This window comes from Hirundo rustica, chromosome 10, assembly GCF_015227805.2.
Source record: "Hirundo rustica isolate bHirRus1 chromosome 10, bHirRus1.pri.v3, whole genome shotgun sequence".
Classification (NCBI taxonomy): Eukaryota; Metazoa; Chordata; class Aves; order Passeriformes; family Hirundinidae; genus Hirundo; species Hirundo rustica.
In genome coordinates, this window is record NC_053459.1 from 23,298,502 (window position 1) to 23,323,249 (window position 24,748).

The following is a 24,748-nucleotide window of genomic DNA, read 5'->3' on the forward strand; positions in this document are numbered from 1 at the left end:
CATCAAAGAAACATTAGTAAATATTTGAGTTGCTGAGTGCAGCTTTGAACGCAGTCCTGATAATTAACAGTTTTATTGGACCCTAGCAATGGCACAGCCCTAATTTAATTTTTTTCTTTTCTGCACTCCAAGTGTAACTTCTTTCTTTACCTTTTAGGTACAATTGAGAAAAAAGCCTACATTTACTATGAGTTTAAAGTTTCCAATGTAAGTATTTGATTTTAAATGATCTTATTTTCATTTCTGAATTTTATCCAGTCTCTTTCAAGAGAATTCTTTTCTCTCTTTATTCTCCCATAAGATTCACTGGAAAACAAAACATTTGCCAAAGCCAAGAAGAATCATGTTAAAAATACTCTAATTTAACTGGGATGAAATCTGTTGCGTGTGTTTCTCCTAGTTAATGCAAATATCTACATAAGTCCTATTTCCTTCCACATAATAAACACAGCAGCAATATTTACTGAACAGGAGAACTCTAAACCATAAGAGGCATTTAAAACAGAGTCAAAAGGGAGAAGCACGGAGTGTTTGTGATTCTCAGAATAGTGGCACTGTAAAAAATGTGTATTTTTATAATGTGAAAATACAGCTGAATGTCTCCAAAGAGTGAGGGAGATCCACACCTTGCCTGAGCCCTCAGAAACTGCATCAGGGTTGAGTTTTACTGTGTTATTTTAAGCTGAAAGTGCCTTTGCAGGGTTCATTGACATCAGGGTGGAGTCCTGATAATATTTATATCCAATATTGACATTAACTATTACATAACAAGGATTTCAAATAGCATGACAACATCTTGTTTTTGCAATAATAATAATAATGATTGAGATAATAATATTATTAATATAAAAGGGTAAAGGTATTCAGTCCTTTGCCATGATGCAAGAGCATAAACCAAGTGAGGGAATGCAGTAGAACACGAGTGAAGCACATGAATTAGTAATTAACCATCGAATCATTTGTGGATAAGACACCCTGGTTACTGTTGGAGTTTGAAACCCCAGCAGCCAATGTGGTGACAGTTGAATTAACAATTAATTTTGATAATCCCATGGAGGGCAATAAGGAAGTTCTACTCACATGTGACAGCCATGGTGTAGTTCCTCTGCTTGGACTCTCAATCCAAAAATAATTAATGACATGGGATAAGAAGTGGTGTTTTTATATCAAGAGAGGTGAGAACCTTTGGTTGTTGGAACCAAAGACTGGTGGAGTTTTTCTGCTCTGTCACAAACCCACCTCAGTGTTTCATTTCTCAAGCAAAGAAAAAAAGCTGAAACACAACTCTGAAGATTATTTTAGCATGGTAGAAAGACTTTATTGTGACAACAACAAGCAGAATTATAATTGATATGCGTGATAAAATATATTCGTTTATTTATGCTACAATATGAAAGTTTTCATTGAAAAAAAAAATTGTTAAATCAGGAGGATTTGGGGCAGATTTTAAAAATAAGAATATGACCATTATATTATTTTTCAGAATGTTCTACAAATGACTGCTACACACAGCAATTACCGTGATCCAAACAACCTGAAATTTGAGGAAATCAAGATATTGGGATTGTCCCAGGAAATAGCATCAGTTTCTGTGTCTCAGGACAATGTTGTGCAAGATTACATCCCTAATATCACCTATGATCCTGTGAGAAAGGTAAAGCAATAACAGGAAAATGGAAAGTAAACATATTTAAAATTGCATCAACTTTATTTTATGTATTGCAAAGGACAGTACCCAGTGCCAATGTTGTTTCAAAGAAATACGATGTGAATTTTATTAGAGAATAAAAGTACAATTGCATTCAACTCTGCTGCATAAAAGTGCATCTAAGTTATGTTCGCATTGCAGCAGACAGCTTATTTCATGTATTTATTCCTGTTTGCTTCCAAGATGTGGAATTAATTCCATGTTTTTAGAGTCTTAATTCTTCAGATTTTATCTGTAAAAATATCAGTTGTGTGTGTTTGTAAAAGTGAGACCGTATCAAACCTTACAAGACGGGAGTTTGTGAATTTTCAGTTTTTGAGTGTATTATTCTTAGGGACCAGCACCTCTTCTGACTGAAGGAAAGCTGGATTGGATGTGACATTTAATAACTCTTTATTGTTTCATATTTATAAGGTTACTGTTATAAGAGGACTTCGGCTTGAACTGGGAAAGTCTTACACAATCAAATGGACTGTAAGAGTGAATGTCAATGAAAGATTTGATTGTCATCCCAGCCCCGACGCAACAAAAGAAAAATGTGAACAACTTGGCTGTTCCTGGGAAGTAAGTCATTATTTCCCTAAACTAATTAGACAAAAACCAATCCAGAATAAAAGGTTTTCCTTTGTGGTCGTTACAGAATAAAAGGGGTCCGGGGGATTTGGCAGGTTTAAACAAAATGGGCACACAGGCCTCAGCTGGCCTGTGCCGATGGATTTTATTTACCTCAGTACCTGACAGCCATTTAAATTCTACCCAATTGTATCAGGAGTTGAGGAAATATGAGGGATTTTTTGAAAGATGAACAGAAATTATATTAGAGTTGTGAAAAAGTAGAAGGACATCTTCAGCTGCCCCTTCTGCCTCAGGGGCACCGTGGCTTGCAAGGCTCAGCCCCTTTGTGTCACCTCCACAGTCACTCAGGGACATTTTCAGTCAAATTAACTCCTCTGGATCTCCGTTTGAGAGGAAATCCTTGAATTCCACAAAAGACCTTGATTCATTTGTAATCTTGTTTATATGTACATCAAGGAGCTATTTCCAAACCTTAGTCTCTGACATGGAGTTCTTTAACACATGCTTTTATGTATAAATATTATTAATTAATAAACATGTGGGAGCAACATGGCCTGGCAGGGTTGAACTTCAGAGGGTGCCTCTAACTAAATTATTTCCTGTTCTTCTGAATCTAAAATGCCAATTTTGGGCCTTTCCTAGAGGAATTAAATCCAAAATTCTGTGCTGGCTGCTCCTGCACCAGCTGACGCAGTTGATGAACTTCTCTGGTTTTGTTGCACTGCTAAAAGAATTTTCTGTAATTTCGGACATTTGGAAATGCCAGGAGATCTCAGATGAGTAAGATGTTATTTTCACTAGATATATCAAGGTTAATTTGTGTGAACAAAGCCAGTGGGAAGATCTGCTCTGATGTTGCCTGAGTATGAAATGGGTTTGGGGCACATCTCCCTGAAAGCGGCCAGAGAGCAATGGGATTAAAAGGGACAAAACTTCAGGAATTTCCACAAGCCAAGATTAAACCATGTTGAGGGATTGATCTGAAGATCACAGAGATGGGGAAATTAATCCCATCTTCAGTGCACGAGGATTCAGTTTCCTGACTGAACTATTTGTACAACCTTCACTGGTTGCCTTTATTACACCTGAGTCAGTGTAGAGATTATCCTGCATTATTTCTTTATTCAGGATTCCATTAATTCTTCCCCCCAAATTCTACATTTGACACAGTTCTGATAAAAATGGGATTCCATGCGAATACCTAACAAAAAATCCAGTTGACTCACTAATCTGAAACTCCTTTCTGTTTGCACTAGGTGACAGAAAATCCAGGTGTTCCTTCCTGCTATTACAGCTCCGCCAATCCTTACGTGATAGAGGCTATCAGTTACTCCCCCACTGGAATTACGGCCAACCTCAGAATATTGCAAAGCTCCAAGGTCAGAGCTAACGAGGCTGCCACTGCCCCAATCAGCACCCTGCGCCTGGAGGTGAAATATCATCTCAACAACATGCTGCAGTTTAAGGTATCGCCATCCCAGAATTCCCCAAATGTTTTATTTATGGAAATTCAAAGGGCTTTTTATAGCCAAATTTATGTTTCACGGAGAGAGGCAGCTTTGTGTAAATATGTTTCTCCTTCTAACCAATTATTATTGCTCTTAGCTTGCATCTTTTTTTAGTCCTGGAATCCTAGCACTCAATTTTACAATGAAATTACATGAATCAAAGGTATAATGTCAGGGTGTCTGGGAAATGTCAACCAGGAACTTTGAAACTGAAAGTATTTTGTTAATATGCAGGTAAATTTATCTGCACGTGCTCTCATGACTCTACAGTTTATGTTTACATCCATCATTGCACTTCTATTCTAAAAATTTCCATGCACTGTTGTTTAATTGTAATTTATTGCCCTGTTTTTAATGATATTGAGCTAAGTGGTCAGACATCAAAAACTAACTTCTATCAGCTTTCAAAATACAGAAAACCTAAAAGTTGAGCAAAAAGATGAACTAGAAAATTATTTATCAGACTTGCAAATTGTGCACACCTATATTTTAAATATAAGTATATACTTTAATTTCATGTAGATAAATAGATGAGCCATTCCTGATCCAAAATAAATCTTTACGGTTCATTGGTTGGGATTCTTTCCCCCCCAACAAAATCCTGTGAAAGAACTGGTTCAAGACATTGAAAGAAAATACTCACCACCACATGCGTTTTAAAATGTATTATCAGATTCAGATTTCCAACGACTGACTCGTTTAAATGAGCCGCTTTCTGCTTCACAGATCTACGATTATCGGAACCCACGGTACGAGGTCCCAGTGCCCCTGAACCTCCCCAGCTCCCCCACGAACTCGAGCCAGGACCGGCTCTACGAGGTCTCGCTCCAGATCCAACCCTTTGGGATCCAAGTCCGCCGGAAGAGCACGGGCACAGTCATGTGAGCCGCTGATGCTTTTTGTTACTTTATTTCACGTGGGGTTTTTGGTAGATTTTTTCACGCCAAACCTTCTCTCTGTGAGTGAAGAACACTGGCAATTCTGCAGGCTGTGCCTTGTGACCTTCCCAAGATCCTGGGAGGCAAAATGATTTTCTACAGTTCCTAAAATATTCCTGAGGTGACCACAGCACTGCTCATTAAGGGTTGGCCATTTGGGTCAGTTTTGGGGAATGGTTAGGGAAAAAAAAAAATAGAAGGAAGTAGTGTCCCACTTGAGGTGGGTTTTGGTAATATGGCAGATGAGCCTGGCAGGAGCTTCATTTTTCCTTGATTAAGTCAGAGTTAGGAAACAGAGAAGAGTTGAGTGTGTTGGGTTTTTTATTCAAAAAACCAATTTTATTTAATTTTTTAAAGTACTAAAAACTTAATTGCGAGTTGAATTGCCTTCTGCCAACCAGAATAATAATTCAACCTGCAACTGAAGCTCCTGGAACAATGAAATTCTCTGGCAGGGCCCACCAGGCTGCAGTTTGATTTCTAACTAGAAAGATGCTGATTTATAATGAATGTGACCTGTGAATGCAATCTGCACAGAAAGTTCAGTGAACTGTAGAAAGCACTTTATTTACTCTATTCCATGTGGCTCCAGTGCTCGGTCTGGGAGGAAAATAGGATTGCAGTGTCCTGAAATGCATTTTCCCACTAAATTACCAAAATACGACGCAAGTTGCAGTGCATGGTGCTTGTGTAGGATTCCTCTCTGAGAGACACAGAGGACTTTGTGTCCCTAAACTCTTCAGCAATTTTTAGAAACCCTCATTCCACGTGGTGAAATGTTTAAGTTTCCTTGATAACCACAACAGTTTTTGTCCACTTTTACTGAAGAGTGAGATTGCCAGAGAAGAAGAGTGGCCCAAAAGAAAGTGTCTGCCAGAAACACAGCCCTGACGATGCTCTATTCATATTTTCCCTTTCCTCTTCCCACTTCTGGAATTCAGCTGGAATTCAGCCCTGCCCACCTTCACCTTCAGTGACATGTTCATTCAGATTTCCACCCGCTTGGCGTCCCAGTACATCTACGGGTTCGGGGAAAGTGAGCACCCCACGTTCCGACACAACATGAACTGGAACACCTGGGGAATGTTCACCAGGGACCAGCCTCCAGGTGTAAGTAGGCAAAGAAGAAGAAAACCTGATTTTTTTTTTTTTTTTTTTTAACCAATGAGTGCAAAAATGTTCAGCACGACTTTAAAATTCAGTGGATGTCTGCTGGTACTGGGCATTGGCTCTGACCATATTTATCACAGTTTACAATTTAGATGGTGTCTCCATGGCAAAGGTCTTCTGTAAACCCATTATTTGTGACCTGCAAGAGCAACGTGAGGAGCTCAGGCCCACAGTCAGGTGTTGGAAGGTGACAGATGGCTCAGGAGTAACAGCACGTTCCTCCTTTTTTTATTCTTCTCATCTCATTGTTTCGAAAATTAGACATGAGTCAGAACAATTCCTGTTGCTTGGGGATTAATTTAGTACTTACACAGGTAAAGCAGAAACCTTATCTCTGTTTATTTGTCTTATTTCCTACAAGATAGCAAATTTCCAATTATCAGGGAATGGCCAATGAAATAGCAGCAGCTAACTATAGCTCTAACTTCCAGTTCAGGCTGGAACACATTTTGAGGAAATTAAACATAATGTCACCAGCATCTTCTGAGCATGTAAACACCTGGTTCTGTTTGCAAAGAAGGGAAAGTTTTGTCCTGAGGAAGCATCTTCTCATTAGTGAAATTTAAGTGCAGCAATACCTTTGCTTTCCTTCCTGCCCAAGCTTGTCCTGTCTGGACAAGCCTGACAAATCGTGAAGCTCCAAGTGACCTCCTGCAGGTTTGTTTTGAGGTTAGGTAGGGCCTAGGTGTATAAATTTAAAGTTTATTTACTATGTTTGGCACTTGTCTCATTTTATATTAAATTTGTTACTAAATGTTAATAAGCAAATGTTTGCAATGTTTCCCCAGTAAAATGTATTTTATTTTATTTGTAGTACAAGATGAATTCCTATGGTTTTCAGCCATTTTATATGGCTCTTGAAGAAGATGGCAATGCCCATGGAGTTTTCTTGCTTAACAGCAATGCGATGGGTAAGAAAACTTTCACTTTATTTCATAAAATCATGAAATGATCTGGGTTGGAAGGGACCTTAAAATTCATCCACTTCCACTCCCCTGTAAGGTCACCTTCCACTATCCCAGGCTGCTCCACCCTGGCTTTGGACACTGCCAGGGGATCCAGGGGCAGCCACAGTTTCTCTGGGCACCCTCAGAGCCTAACCCGCCTCGCAAGGAACAATTTAATTTCTTCCCAATATCCCATCTAAGCCCCTTCTCTGTCAGTGTGAAGCCATTTCCCCTTGTCCGGTCCCTCTTTGTAAATTGTCTCCCTCCATCCTCCTCCGTGTGTTACTTTTTTACACGAAGTGTTCTGCACTGGTGGCAAACCTCAGTCATCCTTTTCTCACCTCCTTCCATCCACTTCCAGATGTGACATTCCAGCCCACCCCTGCCCTGACCTACCGCACCATTGGAGGGATCCTCGACTTCTACATGGTTTTGGGCCCGACTCCCGAACTCGTGGTTCAGGAATACACTCAAGTAGGAGCCTGACTAACGCTGGGCTTTGGTGGGTTGGTTTGGATTCTCTTCCCCTCCTCACCACGAGCATCCTTTCCTATTTCCAGCTGATTGGGCGCCCAGTCATGCCAGCCTACTGGTCCTTGGGATTCCAGCTGTGCCGCTATGGATACGCCAACGACTCGGAGGTTGCCCAGCTCGTGGAGGAAATGAAGGCAGCTAGGATTCCCTATGTACGTTGGGAGCAAATAGCATTGGAGCTTTTGGCTTTGTAGCATTGACTAAATCCACTTAGACACTAAAGCAGCAACCAACCACAAAAACCCCACTGTGACAGAGAAAAGCAGGTTTTGTGCCACAGGCTCTGGGCTGTGTTAAAAGCTGCTTAATTTTCTTCATTATTCACACCAAAGAATGACAGGAAGGAGCAGTGATTAAGAAAAACCAACAGGGGAAAAAAATGAAGCAGCATAATTTCATTGCCATAATGCTCCGTTTCAAGTCAGCTGTGATTTGGCCCAGGTTGTTGTTGGGACAGTAGGAATAGCACCTAGATCTAACAAAATTATGCTATAAGTTGAATGAAGCTTCATTTTAAATATAATAATATCAGTGTTTCAATAGAGAAAAACTATTTCCATTGTTTCCTTATAGCTATGAAAATATGCAGCTTCTGTATACATACATGTGGACAAATCCTTTTTTTTCTTTCCCCCTCTATTTTGTATCAATTGCCCCCCTCAGTTTAGATGCAGCAGTGAAAGATTTTTTGATTTGGACCTACTCATAAATTGTGTAATATTAATTTAACAGCTTCAGCCTGAAGTTACCACTGCTTCTAATTTTATGCATCAAATGTTCCGTATTTTACTTATTTTGGCGGATTTTCAGTATTTGGCAAAAAAAGGGGAGAAAATAATTTAAAATTAATTGTTCATTTGTTTGGGTTTTTTAACTGCAGGATGTCCAATATACAGATATTGACTACATGGAAAGGAACCTGGACTTCACCCTTTCCCCACACTTTGCTGGATTACCAGCTCTGGTCAACAAAATCAGAGCAGAAGGAATGAGATTTATCATTATCCTGGTCAGTTTGGAATATTGCTTTTAAATTCCAATGTAGCATCACAAAATGGAGAATATATTCAACGTAGGTTTTGAGCATAAGGGTAAAAGTGTTTCTAATTGTAGGATCCAGCCATTTCTGGGAATGAAACCAAGTATCCTGCCTTCGAGAGAGGTGTGGCCAACAATGTCTTCGTACAACGGCCTGATACCAAAGAAATTTTATATTCCAAGGTACTGTCCAGGGAAGAGTATTTAAACCTGTGTGTTGTCGGTGCTCAGTTTGTATTTAGTGTGATCTGACAATTTTAAATATTCTTTGTCCTATTAGGTCTGGCCGTTTCTTCCCAATGTCCAAATCAATGAGTCACGGCCTCATGAAGAACAAGTAGAGGTAAGTAGTGACATGGTTTGGTTCTGGATTCAAATACAGGCATTAATCACTTAAAAGAGCGGCAAACTCATTGACAAATCTGATGGCAGGAATAAGTTGCAGAAACTTGTTAAGCCTTCCTAAAAGCCAAAAAAAATTAGTGAACAAGTGATTTTTTTCTTTTCTTTTTTTTTTTTTTCTAATTCCAGAATTTAAGTATGAAATGCCTTCAGTCCCCTTATCTGTCTTGTTTTCCTTCTGTTTTTACAGGCCTATGGAGCATATTGTGCTTTCCCAGACTTCTTCCGCAATTCCACGGTGGAGTGGTGGAAGAGGGAAATCCTGGAGGTCTACAACAATTCTGACCCCTCAAAAAGCCTCAAGTTTGATGGCCTGTGGATTGTAAGTGTGGAAATGCAACTCACTTCTAGATTGCTTTTCTCTGCCTGACACTGGTGGAGAGGCCCCCAATTCCTAACTCCCAGTATCTGCACTCCTCTGGCAGAAGAGTCCCGTGTTAAATTCCCATTAAGAAAATGTTGGTCTTTGACAATCTTGGAGGTTGTTCCCTTGAAACAAAGAATTGTTGAGTCACAGAATAGTCTGGGTTGGAAGAGATCTTAAAAATCTTCTATTTCCACCCCCTGCCATGGGCAGGGACACCTTCCACTGTCCTGGAGTGCTCCAAGTCCTGTCCAACCTGGCCTTGGACACTGCCAGGGATTCAGGGACACAGCTTCTCTGGGCACCCTGTGCCAGGGGCTCCCCACCCTCACATGGAACAATTCCTTCCCAGTATCCCTTCTTGTCTTGCCCTCCTTCAGCTCAAAGCCATCCCCCTTTTTCTGTCACTCCATGCCCTCATGGAAAGTCCTTTTCCTGACTTTTTGTCAGTCCCTTTATGGAACATGGGATGTCCAACTCAGACTGCAGCTGCAGGGGGCTCCTCAGGAGCGCTACAGTGCTGCTTGTGTGTAATTCAGAATTTATGGTGTCCTGTAGCAATCTAAGGGGTTTTGCTCTGTGTTTTCAGGACATGAATGAACCAGCAGCTTTTGTGAATGGTGCCATGGGTGGCTGTAAGAACAACCTCCTAAATAATCCCCCCTACGTGCCTCGTAAGTCTGATTCCTCCTTAAAACAGTTTTAGGTTTTTCTGGTTCCTACATAAATTCTTAACTAGTATATGGGGCATAAACGCTGAAATAAATATGGGTTTATAAACCCACAACTCCTCACTGAATGCGGCCCTTCATTCCTGAGATTATGGGCACACTGCAAGCCCTGGTATTTCAGCGGGAGCTGTGCAGCACCTTGCAGAAATAAAGTTCTTTCCAGCTCCTTGCTGCAGATGGATTCTGATCCCTATTTTGTGTCTAAGTGCTTTGCTTGAGGCATGGCAGAAAACTGAGCTCTCTGTTTTGCAGTTTTCTCAGATGAATAATGCAATTAATTAAATATTTAGAAAATATCCATGTGTCTCCTCTCATTACCATTTATGTGAGCAGTCAAATGCTTGAAATGCTTTGCTTTCTTAGCTTGGCTTTCCTGAAGTACTGGTTTAAAGTAGTATTAATTAGGAATTATTTATTAATGGTTTATTAGCATACTCTCACTGCTTACTGTTGTATTCAGGTTTTGTGAGTGGTTTCGCAGGAATTTCCAGGGAATTAATGTTTAGACACAGATCATACCCCCACCACACTCATTTTTCTGTTTGTGTGGTTAGTGTGACAGTGCATAAAAGATCTGAGATATTTTCTTATATACTCTGTTTATTTATTCTCTGAGCCTCTGTAGTAAGAGGATCTGTAACTGAACTATTAAAACATTCCGAGGCCCAGATACTTGATAAGAATATTGGAAACGTTCCATTTTGGAAATGCTAGTTTTATAATTATAAAAAATTAAGCGACACTGTAAAGAGCCTGAATGCCTAACAGATAACGAAAATTAAGAGAAAGTAACTCAAGTGAATAATACATGCTTTTTATTAATAATAAATACATTTCTTCCCTTTCCACAAGAGTTGGGATATAGGTCAGCAGGATTAATCCACAAGACTCCATGCATGGAAGGTCAGCACTACCTGGCAGACGGGACTCCGGTCAGACACTACGATGTCCACAACCTTTATGGATGGTCCCAAACCAGACCCAGCCTGGAGTAAGTGCATATTTGCATATTCCATGCTGCCTCCAAAATATGTCCCGAATGTACACTCCATGTCTGCATTCCTACGGCCAAAACTTCCATTGCTTAATTCAAGATGCCTGAGCGATCTTTCTCTTTGCTCTGACCAGTCTGGTTTTTCAAACTAGCTCCAAGAGCAGTTGGGTGCTCCAAGGGCTGGAGTTATTCCAGCCAGGGATCTCCCCTGTGCAGGAAAGGGTTTTTCAAACTAGCTCCAAGAGCAGTTGGGTGCTCCAAGGGCTGGAGTTATTCCAGCCAGGGATCTCCCCTGTGCAGGAGAGGGTTTTTCAAACTAGCTCCAAGAGCAGTTGGGTGCTCCAAGGGCTGGAGTTATTCCAGCCAGGGATCTCCCCTGTGCAGGAGAGGGTTTTTCAAACTAGCTCCAAGAGCAGTTGGGTGCTCCAAGGGCTGGAGTTATTCCAGCCAGGGATCTCCCCTGTGCAGGAAAGGGTGGTGGGAGCAGAGCTGCAGGAGAAGGTGAGGGGGGTCTGTGCTTCCAGGGCTCCACTGCAACTCCTGGAATTAAAACATCACCCATTGTTGTTTCTGGGTGTTGCTGGGCTTGCCTGGCTTGCTCTGGTTTCCCTCACACTTCACACCCAGTGAGGGAAAACTGAATAGAATTTCAGCCGTGTGAATTTCAGACAGGCTCGATTATGTTCTCTCTTTAAAACAAAGTGAAAAGGGGGAATGGTGACTTTTAAAATGCAAAGTGTGAGCGCAAAGCTTTGCTTTGAAGCGTTTCTTCTCCCAGTTCCGAGGCCATTATCTGTCCCTCTGAATTGTCCCCAGCCTGCTTTAGATAACGCCTGATCTGATGATAACAGAGCTGGGCTCTTTCATTTACGATTCAGCCGGCGAGCGAGGCACGGATTTTCTGTACACATCTTAACCTTAAAGCCCTTGGTAACTTTGATATTGCCATAAAGGGAGAAAATATCAGGGCAGTTTGGATTTGGGAGAGGGTGCTCCGTTGGCAGCGTGCCGGTGCAGCGCTGCCAGTCAAGGCAGGGGTGGAATTGCTGACAGGACAGGAGGGAATGTCTGATCCCTGTGCTGTCAGCTCCGTCTGATGGGATTTGGGAAGCACAAAACGTGGTGGGCTGGGCCCTGGCTGAGCTCCAGGCGCCCATCAAAGCCCCTCCAACTCAGCGGGGAAGAGGAGAGAAAGTATAAAGGAAGATTCATGGATTGAGATAAGGACAGGGAGAGGCCACTCACCAATGACTGTCACGGCAAAACTGCTCAGTTGTGGAAATCAGTTTAATTCACAATCAAATCAGAGAGAATAATGACAATTAAAACCAAAGCTTAGTATTCTCCCAAGCCTTCCGTCTTTTTCCAATTCATTCCCTATTCTCTACCTGCTCCCCAGCAGAGGCAGAGAGGACGTGGAGGAGGGGTTGCAGTCAATCCATCACGCTCTGTCTCTGCTGTTTTTTCCTCTCTTCCCCTCCTCCTGTCTTTGGGGCCCCACAGCTTCCTGCCAAGTTCCAGCTCCAGCATATGCATCCCAAGGGATCACAACTTCCTTTGGGCATCCCTCTGCTCAGGTCTGGGCTCCTCCAGGAGCTGCAGGCAGATCTCTGTCCCTCTGCTTCAGGGAAACGCCAGCTCCAGAGCCTGGAGCATCTCCTGACCCTCCTGCACTGACCCGGGGGTCTGCAGGACTTCTCCTCCCACATATCCTCACCCCTCCAGTTGCTGTTGGGAGCTACATTTTCCCTTTCCTATTCCTGCTATCCCAAAGTCACTCAGAGCTGCTGATGGGCTCAGCCAGGGGCAGGTCCCTCTGTCAGGAGGAAGCTTCACAAGTTTCTCACTGGAAGCCACCCCTGACAAAACCTTGCTGTGCAAACCCGGTGGAGCTGACAAGAATTTGATAGGAAAAGCAATATTGCCATCCTTTCAGTGTTTTAAGTGTGGACTGAAACATTCTCCTCTCTTTCGTGAGGCGCTGCAACAGAAATCACTACAATAAATCTCACGGCTCACACAGATATTCTCACGCTGGAGATTTATAGCAAGTGTTATCTACAAAATATAGATATACACATATTTCACTCCCGAATTTATTTTTTGGCAGTAACTGAAGGGGTACTTGTGAAACCGAAGAAATGCAATAATTTATTTTGGTACTAAACCATCCAAACAGAAAGATTATTTGCACACAAAGCTCACAAAAGGCTGTAACTGAAAAGTGAATGTCAATATTTTATGCAACCTGGTGTCATTTCAGTACTCCATCCATTAGACACAGAAACTTTGGGATGTCGCCTTTGATGCTGCTCTTTTGTAATGAGTTTTTTTTGCATAGCCAGAGCCCTTATTAGTGATTACAGGAACTGTTTGGAGGCAAATTCAGCCTTTGTGACCCGAATAATTGTTTTTCATGGCTAGAGCTATGGAGCTGCAGGCCTGAGCCTCCAGCCACGGAACACTCGGGTCCTGCTCATCCCTGAGCAGTTTGACACGTGACGTTCGCTGTCTTCACTTTATGAAATTTCAGCTGCCACTTCCAAAGCATGACTGACACAGGGAAAGCAAGCAGAGAATTGAAGCGTTGGGCAACATGTTACAAAGGAATAAAAGATCCTAGAAAAGTTACTGTTTGTCTTGGAGGAAATAATTGTGGCACATTAGCCTGGTTTAATTGCAGTGGTAATTTAAGTGACTTGTGTGTCTTTGCTGTAATTATGGTGTCACTAAAGCTGCAGATCCTACAGAAAAATAAGCAAATAGTGCCTTATTGAAGCAGCAGTTTGGGCAATCATGGTGGCGCTCACATTGGAGAGCAGTGGGATTTAATCAGGGTGATTTTCTGACTAATATTTGTATTGATATCCTGTCACCTTGGTCTTTTGGAAAGGACTACAAATCCCTGACTCTTTTTTCTTTATTTCAGCACCTTTTAGTCAACTAAAATTATCCTGAGAACTCCAATATTACTTCTACCTCTGTTTTCATTCTTCTGAGCCTTTTGGGTTGATGGTTGCTAAATTATTTCCAAGTGTTGCTTCAGGTTTTCAGGTACTTTAGGAAAGGAATGATGTGCTCTCACACACATTGTGGAGCCTTTAGAAAACGGGCTTAGAAAAGTTTTTCTACATTCCTATTTTCCCACAGAGGAGGTAGCTTGAGCTGGAAAACCCCATTTTCATCCCTCCTTGTTTGCCAGTTCTCTTTGCATCTGCAGGTTGGCCAGCTTTTCTGGGATTGTGTCTGGATCATATTGAATTACCATAAAAAGCATGGATGGATTGAATTCATACTATGTAGCCCTTCACTATGATAATATAAACCTATATATTTAATTTCAATTATGCCTTAAGTTTTATCTTTCATGTTTTCCACATTCTGTGCTGCCCAGGGTGCAGCTCTGAGCTCACATTCAGTGTCACTCAGCTCTCTGCACACAGCAGGGACACAAAACAAATCCTTTTCCTGCTGCACACCAAGGACAAAGGTTACAAGTTTTCTGGCCCAAAAGCACAAACAACAGTGGTTGAAGGAAGGAACAAGAAGGATGGGAGCTCACAACCTGGAGCTGGAATTGGACAATTAATCCCCAAAATGCAAATGGACCAAAACTTATAAAAGTGTGAGACCTCGTGACCGCTTGTACATTTTGTGATCATTTTTTCACCATTTTCTGTCCATTTTGGTTCCACCTTGGGTGCAGCCCTGCCCAGGCTCTTGTCCTGCCCAAGGTGCACCCTAAAGGCCTTTCAATAAATCTCTGCTTTATTCTCCAGCTCTGTCCAGTCTCTGCTCCAGGTGAGCCCCAGGCATCACCAGAGTCTCTCACACGATAAATCCCCGTGCAGAGTTTCTCCTGTAACTGGTTTGTGTGTCTGTTTCTGGCAGGGCCCTGCGCGGTGCCACCAGGGAGCGCGGGATCGTCATCACCCGCTCCACGTACCCCAGCAGCGGGAGATGGGCAGGGCACTGGCTGGGGGACAACACGGCGGCCTGGGACCAGCTGCACAAATCTGTCATCGGTACGTGGCAGGAAAAGGGCTGGCATTCCTGGGATCACCTGATCATGGAATGGTTTGGGTTGGGAGGGTCCCTAAAGCCCAGCCAGTTCCACCCCTGCCATGGCAGGGACAACTTCCATGGACCAGGTTCCTCCAAGCTTTATCCAACCTGGCCTTGCTTCTCCTTCACCTCCTTGCTTTTTGTATTCCTGTGATTTTAGCTGAAAAAAAAAACCTAGTTCAGCAACCAGAATTTGTGGTCAATTCCTTTTTTTTACTTTTTCTTCTTACTTCCTGCTATACCAGGTGATGGGAACTTCTTTAATTCCCTTGGGACCAGACCCCTCCATGCCTTGTGTCCTGCCACTCATCTTTTTTCTTTGCTCCTGTCCACCTACATCCCATCTCCTTCTGTAGGAGGAAAACACGACACATTAGAGAAATTATGTGGCTTGTATCTGTTTTTTTCTCTTCTGATTCAGTAGTGTAATAAACATTGTCTGTGTAACCACAATCTAAAAAACCACAGCCAGTAACTCCAATTTATTTCTCTTTTCAGGCATGATGGAGTTCAGTCTCTTTGGAATATCTTATGTAAGCTAATGAGTTATTAACTTATATTTAATTACCGTGATGCCGTACACAATAATACAGTTTTCCATCTGGGTTATTCTGAAAATTTCAGACAGGAGCTGATATCTGTGGCTTCTTCAATGACGCGGATTATGAGATGTGCGCCCGCTGGATGCAGCTGGGTGCATTTTACCCATATTCCAGGAATCACAACGGGAAAGGAACACGGGTGAGTTGCAATTTTTTAATAGTTCTTAGCAGCTGGGTCTTCACAGCAGATGGGCAAAACTATCCAGAACAAGGCACAATTGCCCTGGCTAAAAAAAAACTACATTCCAAGTAAAATGGAGAAGAAAAGAACAGAACACTTTTGGCTCTTTATCAAATCAAGATTGCCATTATTTCCATGCTGGCTCTGCTGTGAGCCTCCCCATCACCTGGGAGGTTTTATGCCCACAGAGGGGCTGCTGTGGGATTTGGACACTTGAAGGAAGCACGCTCTATCTTTGCTTTCATTGAATCAAGCTCTGCATGTTTTCCCCTCCGTGCCGTTTGGATTTCAAGGAGCTACAGCAGGGCGAAAATGGAGATTTTAAGGCAAACACACTTCAAGAAACAGAGCTGACCTCACTGCTCTCGGCCCTAATTGCCCATAATTATACAACAAATGCGAAAATGGGGCAGTGTAATAAGATGCTGGAGTGAGACTCAGGAATTTCTGTGCTTTGCATGGTGGCTGCCATCAGATATTGTATTTCTGCTGAAAGGAAAGGGAAATAATTGCCTAAATGTAGGCTAAGGACTGGAGTGGAGAAAGCTGTAAAACAAGATAACTGAGAAAATTTAAAAAAAGGGAAACAGCACTCCTGTTCCAGGGAAAGCTTCAGGTCTAGCAGAGTGGAGCTATTTAGATGGCAAATATCTAATGGATTAAAGTCTCCTTTTCAAAGCCGGCTGCTTTATCTCACAGCACACACCTTCCACAGGCCTGTGAAAGCCTCCAGAATGCAGATTCAGGGTTATCGTGGTGCTTCCAGTCTTACCCCATTAGCCAAGGCATTGTTCCATCCATTTAATAAAGATTTGAGGCTCTCCTGACAGCAGTCCCTGGTGCCACGGACTTGCTGCGAGTGTGGGAGCAGAGGGTTGGTGGCTGATGTACCCTGGGACGTGTCACGCCTTGGGGACACTTTGCATTAAACATTTTCACTGTGTTCCTCTGGGTTTTTATCAGCTTTCCTCTTTCTAGTTCCCCTCTTGGGGCTGACAGCAACAGCCACAGTTTTCTCTTGCTCCTGAGTTGAAGAATAAATAAATAAACGAAGATGCTCTGCTTCAGAGGAGAAATTTCCTTGGTTCATTTTGCTATGTTGATTTCAATTTTTCAGCTTTCTCAGGCAGTCCAGCCTTCTCCAACAACACTCTCTTCTCTTTCAGAGGCAGGATCCTGCTTTCTGGGGTGAAGAATTTCATGAGATCTCCAGGAATGTGCTGAACATAAGATACACCCTGTTACCTTATCTCTACACCTTACTGCATGATGCCCACGCCCACGGCAGCACTGTGGTCCGCCCTCTTCTTCACGAGTAAGTGCCATTCCCCTGCTCTCCTTGTCAAGAATTCCAATTAAAACTCCTCTAGTTGTGACCCCCTAACAACAGAGTTCACTCTTTCTTACAGCATTTCCCTCTTCAATTAAAACAAACAAACAAACAAACAAACAAAAAAAAGTCTTGGCTGGGAAAAACAGTTATTTGCATGCGGCGATTTGCCTTTTTCAAAGCAACTCGGAAAAAAGCAGCTCAGATTAAAGAGCCTGTCCCAGTCTGACCAAGATTTTATCATTGTAAATAATAAGCATAAGACTTTCAGAGTTTTGTTGCCCCAATTTACTGCAAAGCAAAAGCAAAGAACTGGACAAAAACCCGCTAAAGCTTAGCACCAACTCGAGTTTTTCTAATGAGCGTCATCAGGACCTTTGTGCAATCACTAATTGATCTCTGAATTATTAACAGCAATAACAGGGAAATAGATACTGGGAAGAGTAGGTGAAATTACTGACAAAAGAGTCTTCAAGGAGGAACTCTTTGGGGAAGCTGAGCTCTGGCTGTCTCATCCTGACAGGTTTGTGCAAGACAGGAACACGTGGGACATCGACGAGCAGTTCCTCTGGGGCCCTGCCCTGCTCATCAGCCCGGTGATGAAACCCGTGAGCTTTTAAGCATTTATTAACTATGGTCAGTTTAATTAAGCTTCACTTTTTGATTTGAGGTGCCTAAAAATTCATGTTTCGTTGCAGAATGATCGGAGTGTGAACGCTTATTTCCCCAGCGCCCGCTGGTATGATTACCACACAGTAAGTCACCCTAAAAAAAAAATTGTATTTTAAAGCTTATATTTTCTGTCATTGTGCTGAGAATGGCAGGGAGGTGGGAGCACTCACCTGCCTAATTTGCATTTAATATAACTTCTTAGAAACATAAAAAGAAATAATAAAAATCCTTGATTCCTTTATAATAATGTATATTAACACGACCAGAGTTATGATAAATGAAAAGGTGAAGGGGTACTTTTAATTTAGAGTTCTTTTCACTTTTTTTGTGACCCTCAAATGGTATACAGAAAGTTTTTGTAATGGAATGCTCTAATAAAGAAAGGAAAAAACAGGTTCAGTTGTATCATTTTTCCTGGAAAATAATAAAAAGTTTTGGGAATAGGAAGAGCAGGATCAAAACTCCCTTAATTAATCACAGGTTTGTGTTTCACCCACTTGGCCCCTTTGGTGCAGCTGCCATCACCCATGGTCAGGCTAGGCTTTTAGAGAGCCAAAATTTCAGGGTTTCTCTTATTGATAGTTACTCCTGCAGTAACAACTCCTAATTAACCTGTCTAGAGAAATATTATCACTCCATTCTGAAGGAAAACCCTGTAAAAATTCGCAATTTTTTTTTTTTGTATGTAGGACACGGATACTGGCTTTAGAAAACAATTCCAAAATTTATCTGCTCCTTTGGAGCACATCAACCTGCACATCCGAGGTGGATACATCCTGCCTTGGCAAAGACCTGCTAATACAACAGCTTACAGGTAGGAAGAAGTGAAAATTTTAAGTTCAATTTGGCTTTTTGGGGGATTTTTTTTGTTTGGTTGGTTGTTTTTTTCCTAGTGGTCTTTAGTAGTATGGGATGGGAAGATGGCTCTGGGAGGTCATTTGGGGGGTACACAACTTTTCTGTGAAGAAATTACCATTTGGGGAATATGGGATGTGATTAGCAGAGGGAATTGAGAGAAAACTGTGTTTTCCACAGCCGGAAAAACCCGATGGGACTGACGGTGGCCCTGGATGATGATCTGTCTGCTGAAGGACACCTTTACTGGGATGATGGCGTTCGCATTGGTACGTCCAAGGCTTCTTCCCTCCCTAAAACACTTCTCTTTTTTTTGCTGTGAGAGTGGTTGGATACTGCCCAGTGAGGCTCCATCCCTGGGGATACTCAGAGCCCCAATTCAAGCAGATGAAACCAAAGCCAAGGATGTGAATTGGGAAGAGATGGAATGAACTCTGGGGTGTCCCGAGGAGGAGCAGAGGGAAGGGATGGACTTGTGCCAAAGCCACCCCATTTCTGGGGGACAGATCTGAGCTCACCTTCAGAGGGAAAACAGAAATTAAACCTGAAGACCAACATTTCAGAAGCATGATCCTTCCTGATTGAAGCCACACGACGCTGTGATTTATAGAATTAATATGTTGTCTAAATGAAATCCTGCCCTGGGCCTGAGGCAAGGCAGATAACAAAGATTCCTCCTCAAACCCATGGGAGCCGTAACCACAGATCTTGTGAGAGCTCTCACTAATTTCCTCGACATGGCTAAATTTAAATTGTCTGCAGATAAGGGACACTGGGCTGTCATTTCCTCTCCCCACCCCGAGTGCTCTACCCTTGTAAGAATGATGAGATTCCCACCAGGGATGCAGGAAATGTGCTCTGCCTGGTGACCTGGGGGAGCTTGGGCGAGGCTGGAGGTGGATCTGGAGGTGCCTCACACCCACTGTCAGCTCTGGAATCCAGAGATGATGGCCACGTTTAGGGAGATCCGATGATCAATGGGATTTGCATGGATCACGAGGAGCGTGACACTCAGGGGAGCGTGGAAAGGCAGGAGCCTCAGTGCCCAGAGATCAACACGGCTCTGAGGGCGGTCACAGCAGAATTACAGGGCTGGGGAAATACCAGCAGTGACTTCAGAGAGGCACCAGCCTCTGCCAGAGCCAGGTGTCCCCTGACATTGCACAGGGAATGGAGGGGGATGTGGGAAATGACTCCTCAGTGAAAAACAGAAACACTTTTCTCCTCATCGAAACTCCCCTGATCCTCCTAGTGCTGGTTCTTCACCTGCTTTTAGATCCCTAAAATGTTCTCATTTTATCCTCATTTCAACTTTATATACACCGGAAGCATTTTATGTTTAATAGCGTTCATCTTCTGGAAATGCACAGCTTCTCTTTATTTAGATATAAATACATCCCTTGTATTTGTGAATTGTCTGTGGACACAATCCTTGAGCAGGAATTTTGACTATGTGTTAAATAAGGTGGACAGCAAAGACATTTTATCCCATTTCTTTCATTCTTTCTTTTTCATCAGATGCATACGAAGATGGTGTTTACCTGCTGACATCATTTACTGCTAAGCAGGTAATCACATTAACTCATATTTATTCAATAGTCACTTTGGGTGATTTTTTTTTTTTTTTTTTTTTTAACTAAGGGTATTTTAATTTGAGTCTTCCTAATGCCTGTGTAACCCAACCTCACATTAAATTGTGCTCACAGATGATTAGGCTACAAGAAATGTGATTCAACTGTGTTAAGAATGAATTTAGGAGTGAATCTGAAGAGCATTGTTGAGCACAATTGTCAGATTTCACTTCTCGCCATAACCAGTGGAATATCTGGAAATAAATTAGGCTCCAATTATAGGGACTTTTGGCTTAAAAGAAAAGCTCTTTCTGTTGTAGGAGAAAACACACTTTCTTATTTCATTATTTTCCAGTGTGGCACAATGTCTTCTAATTTTATCCACACTGCTCTTTCTTCTCATTTAATTCTGTCTTTGTCAAATAAAAGGGTGCTAATTGCTAGGGAAGGGAGTTTGTTTTGCTAACACTCAATATTTGCAGTTGTAAGGAGATTATAAAATAAAAGCACCTTTCCCTGCTCTTGCAAAAACTTTGTGAGGAAAAGCCTCATTAAAGAGGTGTTGAATCAACCAACAACGAGAAACACTCCCCCTCTGAGCACTAAATACGTGGAATTATGTCACAGCGCCTTTGTGGGGGATCTGGCTGCACCCTAAAGAAATCCAAATCCCACTTAAAATCCCAGTAACTGCATGAGAGTGCTGAGGGAGGGGATGGGGAGGCAGGAGCTGTTCTGGGAGGGCAAAAAGCAGGAGGAGAAGAGCCTGGAGCAGCTCTCGGAGCACTTGGAAGGGGAGACTGGGGCAGGGAAGGAAGGGTTTGTCCTGCAGGGCTCCAGAATTTCTTGCTCCACTCCTCACATCGATCAGCTGAGTGGCAATGAAAGCACAGCAGAGCCCAGGATTTGGTCAGGTTAACAAAGTGGGGAAAAGCTTTCAGTACTTGAAAAAATAAATAACAGCACACAGGGATCTGGAAAAAAATTGGAAAAAAAAAAAAAAACAAACCAACAAATCCTGGGGTGAGGACAGCAGATGAGAAGCTCAGGTGGATTTTATAGAGTTACAGAACGGTTTGGGTTGGGAGGGACATTACAAATCATCTCACTCCATGGGCAGGGACACCTTCCACTGTCCCAGGCTGCTCCAAGCCCTGCCCAGCCTTGGACACTTCCAGGGATCCAGGGGCAGCCGCGGCTGCTCTGCGTTCGTACCAGCGCAATCCCAACCTCTCACACCTGTCTGTCCCTCTTCCTTTCAGAGTGTTCTGGAGATCACAGTTACACACCAGAATTACACTGACCCCAACAACCTCGTGTTTACTGAGATCAAAGTCCTGGGGGTGCCCAGCAGGGTCACTCGTGTGACAGTGTCACAGAACGGGGGGACAGTCCCATCAAACCACACCTTCACCTACCAAACCGGCAAGGAGGTGAGATGCTGCTCGAAGGGTTAAAAAAAAAAAATAAAAAAGGTTTCCCACCTGCATTTGTGCTCTTAAACCTGTGGAGATTCAGCTGTGACACCATATTTTAAATAATTATGCATTTAGCATATTTGAAATATTTATATATTTACCGCATTTAAAATATTTTTGCTGAGCATATTTTAAATATTTGTATATTTACCCCATTTAAAATAGTTATATGCTTAGCATATTTAAAATATTTATATATTTGCCACATTTAAAATATTTTTGCTTAGCATATTTTAAATATTTGTGTTCTTACCGTATTTAGCATAATTATATATTTAGCATATTTGAAATTTTTGTATATTTAGCATGTCTAAAATAATTATACATTTAGCATATTTAAAATATTTACCGCATTTAAAATATTTTTACTCAGCGTATTTTAAATATTTGTGTATTTACCATACCTATAGTAGCTGTATTTCACATATTTTAATTTTTTATATCAGCACATTTGAAACATTTGTATATTTACCACATTTTAAGTATTTATATATTAACCCTGTTTCAAGTATTTTTACTTAGCATATTTTAAATATTTGGGTATTTACCATATCTATAATAGCTACATTTTGCATATTTAAAATTTTTATATCAGCATATTTGAAATATTTTGTATATTTACGGTATTTAAAATATTCACCACCTTTAAATATTTCAATATTTATATATTTACCGTATTTAAAATATACCATATTTCAGAAAGATGCACAAGCTGCCATCAGGAAATGATTCTTTAATACCATTTAATGGCTCTTCTGGCAGTGGATTTTGCTCCCCAACAGCTTCCTTGCAGCCCAGGAGATGTGACAGGAAGAAAAGCATCTCTGAGCATCCTCTGAGATTCTGCTGTTGACTTTTGATGGGGAAAAAAAAAAATCGTTTGAGCTGTCTAATTGCAGCGTATTCAGCTTTTAAAATCTCCTTTATTTTTAAAATAAAAGGAACCTCGGCTCTAAAAGAGCCAGTGGATGAAGGGAGGGATTAGAGGGTCGTGGTCAGACTCCCAGATCCGCGCTGGATTTGTAGTGATATAAACACAAATGTAAAAAAACCCCACAAAAAAACAGAGGAATAAATTCTTGCAGTTTAAAATGAAGAAGCCAATTTCCCCCTGGAGCACCGAGAGCACCGTGGATCTTTAGGGCTCAGTGACTAAATGTGCATTTTGTGTGTTTTATTCACAGCTCCTGACAATCACCGGACTCCAGCTGAAGCTGGGCCAGAACTACACCCTGCAATGGAGCTGAAAGGGAAAATAACTTCGGCCACAGCACCTCATTTTTCCCTGGATTTGGAACTATTTTTTCAATTTTCAAACTGCTTTTTTGTCATCTTGGGATACTTTTTGCCTTGCAAACACACCAGCAGAGCCCGGTATTTTGTGCACTAAGCAGTCACGTGCCAGCAGTGGCACTTTAGGGCAAGTTCATCTTTCAAAGTTCATCCTTCAAAAGAACTGAAGGGAAAAACTCTGGGTTTTTTCCAGAGTAGAATTCCTGTCTGACTTCATCTCTGATAAATTTTGTGAAAAAGATGCAGTTGGAGCAGATTTGAAGCCGTAATTTTGCCTATATTTAACTTCCACCCTCATTTTAATTGCCCCCATGCAAGTTATTATTATGAAGAAGAATTTAAGGCCAGATAAAGTGGAAGGAAATGTTTTCAGATGACTGATTTAGCATGAAACAATGTTTCATGCTGGTTGTCTATAATATATTCAGATACTTGAAAAAATAATTTGAAGTTTGGGGGAGGGTTTGTATGACTTCTGCCAGATTTGTGGCTCCTCTGTTTTAACCTGAAGCTGTAAAATTAAACCTGAAATTTTAAGGTTAATTAATGAATGTTGGTCTCCATTTGTTTCACTAAGGAAATGTTGCTGTTTTGTGTTTACCACAATAATAATTCATGTTAAAGCCTCTTTTTATCCCAAGAGCAGCTGAACTAAAGAGACTGGGAAAACATATTTACAATTAAATTCGATGGGGATGAACTGCTGCAGGAGGTAGTGGCAACTCCCAGTGCTTTGCATTCACTTCAAGGATTGCTCTTTGCTTTAAAATGCTGGGGTACAAAGCTCTGTACCCAACTTCTCATAGGTGGGTGAATGCAATTGTGAATTTATTGAAATTTAATTTGACACGATAATGAAGTTGGCAAAGAAGATGACCATTCAGGAGTTGTGTTTTTTTTGTTTTGTTTTGTTTTGTTTTGTTTTGTTTTTTGACAAATAAAACTTCCCTGTTTCTCCAGAGCTGGCAATGCCCAGCTGATGGAGATGTGTCCCTTTGCTGCAGAGAGGGCTGAGAGGGCATTTTGCACCCTCTCATCTGACATGGGAAACATTAGGGACAGCCAAAGGCTTCCAAAAAGCCCGATTTTTACTTATTATTTTTCCTTATTTATTTTGGGGAACCTCATTATTGGATTTTTTTTTTTTTTTCCCCAGCTTTGAGACCCTAAAAAAAAAAAAAAAAAAAAAAAAAAAAAAAAGAGATTTTTTTCCTTATTTATTTGAGGAACCTCATTCTTGTCTTTCAGCGTTGAGAGTCCCAGCACATGGACTGAACCCCGTGTTTCAGCCCCAGGGGAAGGTTCTACTGAGTCCCCAGGGTAAAAATTCCTGAGGAACTCACCCAGGCTGGGAAATCCCAGCTTCAACCTCACTTGGCCACCCCTGGGGTTGCTCCCATGGAGTCTGTCCCGCCCCACATTCCCTCAGACTCCCTGGATCCAGCCCCAACGTGTCCCATTGCAGGAAATCCCATGAAAATCCGACATCCTGAGGACTTTCCAACAGAATTAAACTTCCTGCTTGTTCTGGGATGGGATTTTAAATTTTTTTTCATAGTTTGACTTTCCAGCACTTGTAAAATAGCAACACCCAGAGGTTTGGCACAATCCTGCCGTACATCCCACCAGAAAATCCTCACTGAAGGCAAAAAGTCTTCCCTGAGAGCCACAAAGCTCTGCACTCCAAATCTTTTTTTGCTGGGTCTGCTTTTTTTGGAACTCTTGGAATTTTGTTGGAACTCCTGTGGTTTGCCAGCAGCTGCAGAGAAATGCCCCACTCATGGCAGCTTA

The 24,748-nt window shown here is 41.8% G+C and overlaps 1 protein-coding gene across 2 annotated transcripts in view; it reads left to right on the forward strand.

Annotated features, from left to right (window-relative positions):
* Nucleotides 1-23,420, forward strand: part of SI (sucrase-isomaltase) — a 43,951-nt gene extending 20,531 nt beyond the window's left edge. The window contains exons 23-48 of one of the 2 annotated variants that reach the window (XM_040074560.2): nt 158-207; nt 1,484-1,654; nt 2,123-2,272; nt 3,541-3,750; nt 4,519-4,673; nt 5,672-5,840; nt 6,715-6,811; nt 7,209-7,321; nt 7,408-7,533; nt 8,262-8,390; nt 8,495-8,602; nt 8,700-8,762; nt 9,012-9,143; nt 9,775-9,859; nt 10,769-10,907; nt 14,802-14,935; nt 15,474-15,508; nt 15,600-15,716; nt 16,925-17,073; nt 17,612-17,696; nt 17,787-17,843; nt 18,450-18,574; nt 18,796-18,884; nt 20,134-20,183; nt 21,449-21,619; nt 22,849-23,420. In XM_040074560.2, the coding sequence (XP_039930494.1) occupies nt 158-207; nt 1,484-1,654; nt 2,123-2,272; nt 3,541-3,750; nt 4,519-4,673; nt 5,672-5,840; nt 6,715-6,811; nt 7,209-7,321; nt 7,408-7,533; nt 8,262-8,390; nt 8,495-8,602; nt 8,700-8,762; nt 9,012-9,143; nt 9,775-9,859; nt 10,769-10,907; nt 14,802-14,935; nt 15,474-15,508; nt 15,600-15,716; nt 16,925-17,073; nt 17,612-17,696; nt 17,787-17,843; nt 18,450-18,574; nt 18,796-18,884; nt 20,134-20,183; nt 21,449-21,619; nt 22,849-22,911 (2,972 nt within the window). In that variant the 3' untranslated portion in view covers nt 22,912-23,420. The remainder of the gene's footprint in view (nt 1-157; nt 208-1,483; nt 1,655-2,122; nt 2,273-3,540; nt 3,751-4,518; nt 4,674-5,671; nt 5,841-6,714; nt 6,812-7,208; nt 7,322-7,407; nt 7,534-8,261; nt 8,391-8,494; nt 8,603-8,699; nt 8,763-9,011; nt 9,144-9,774; nt 9,860-10,768; nt 10,908-14,801; nt 14,936-15,473; nt 15,509-15,599; nt 15,717-16,924; nt 17,074-17,611; nt 17,697-17,786; nt 17,844-18,449; nt 18,575-18,795; nt 18,885-20,133; nt 20,184-21,448; nt 21,620-22,848) is intronic. The other variant, XM_040074561.2, reaches the window with a different exon arrangement.
* The last annotated feature ends 1,328 nt before the right edge of the window (nt 23,421-24,748 follow it).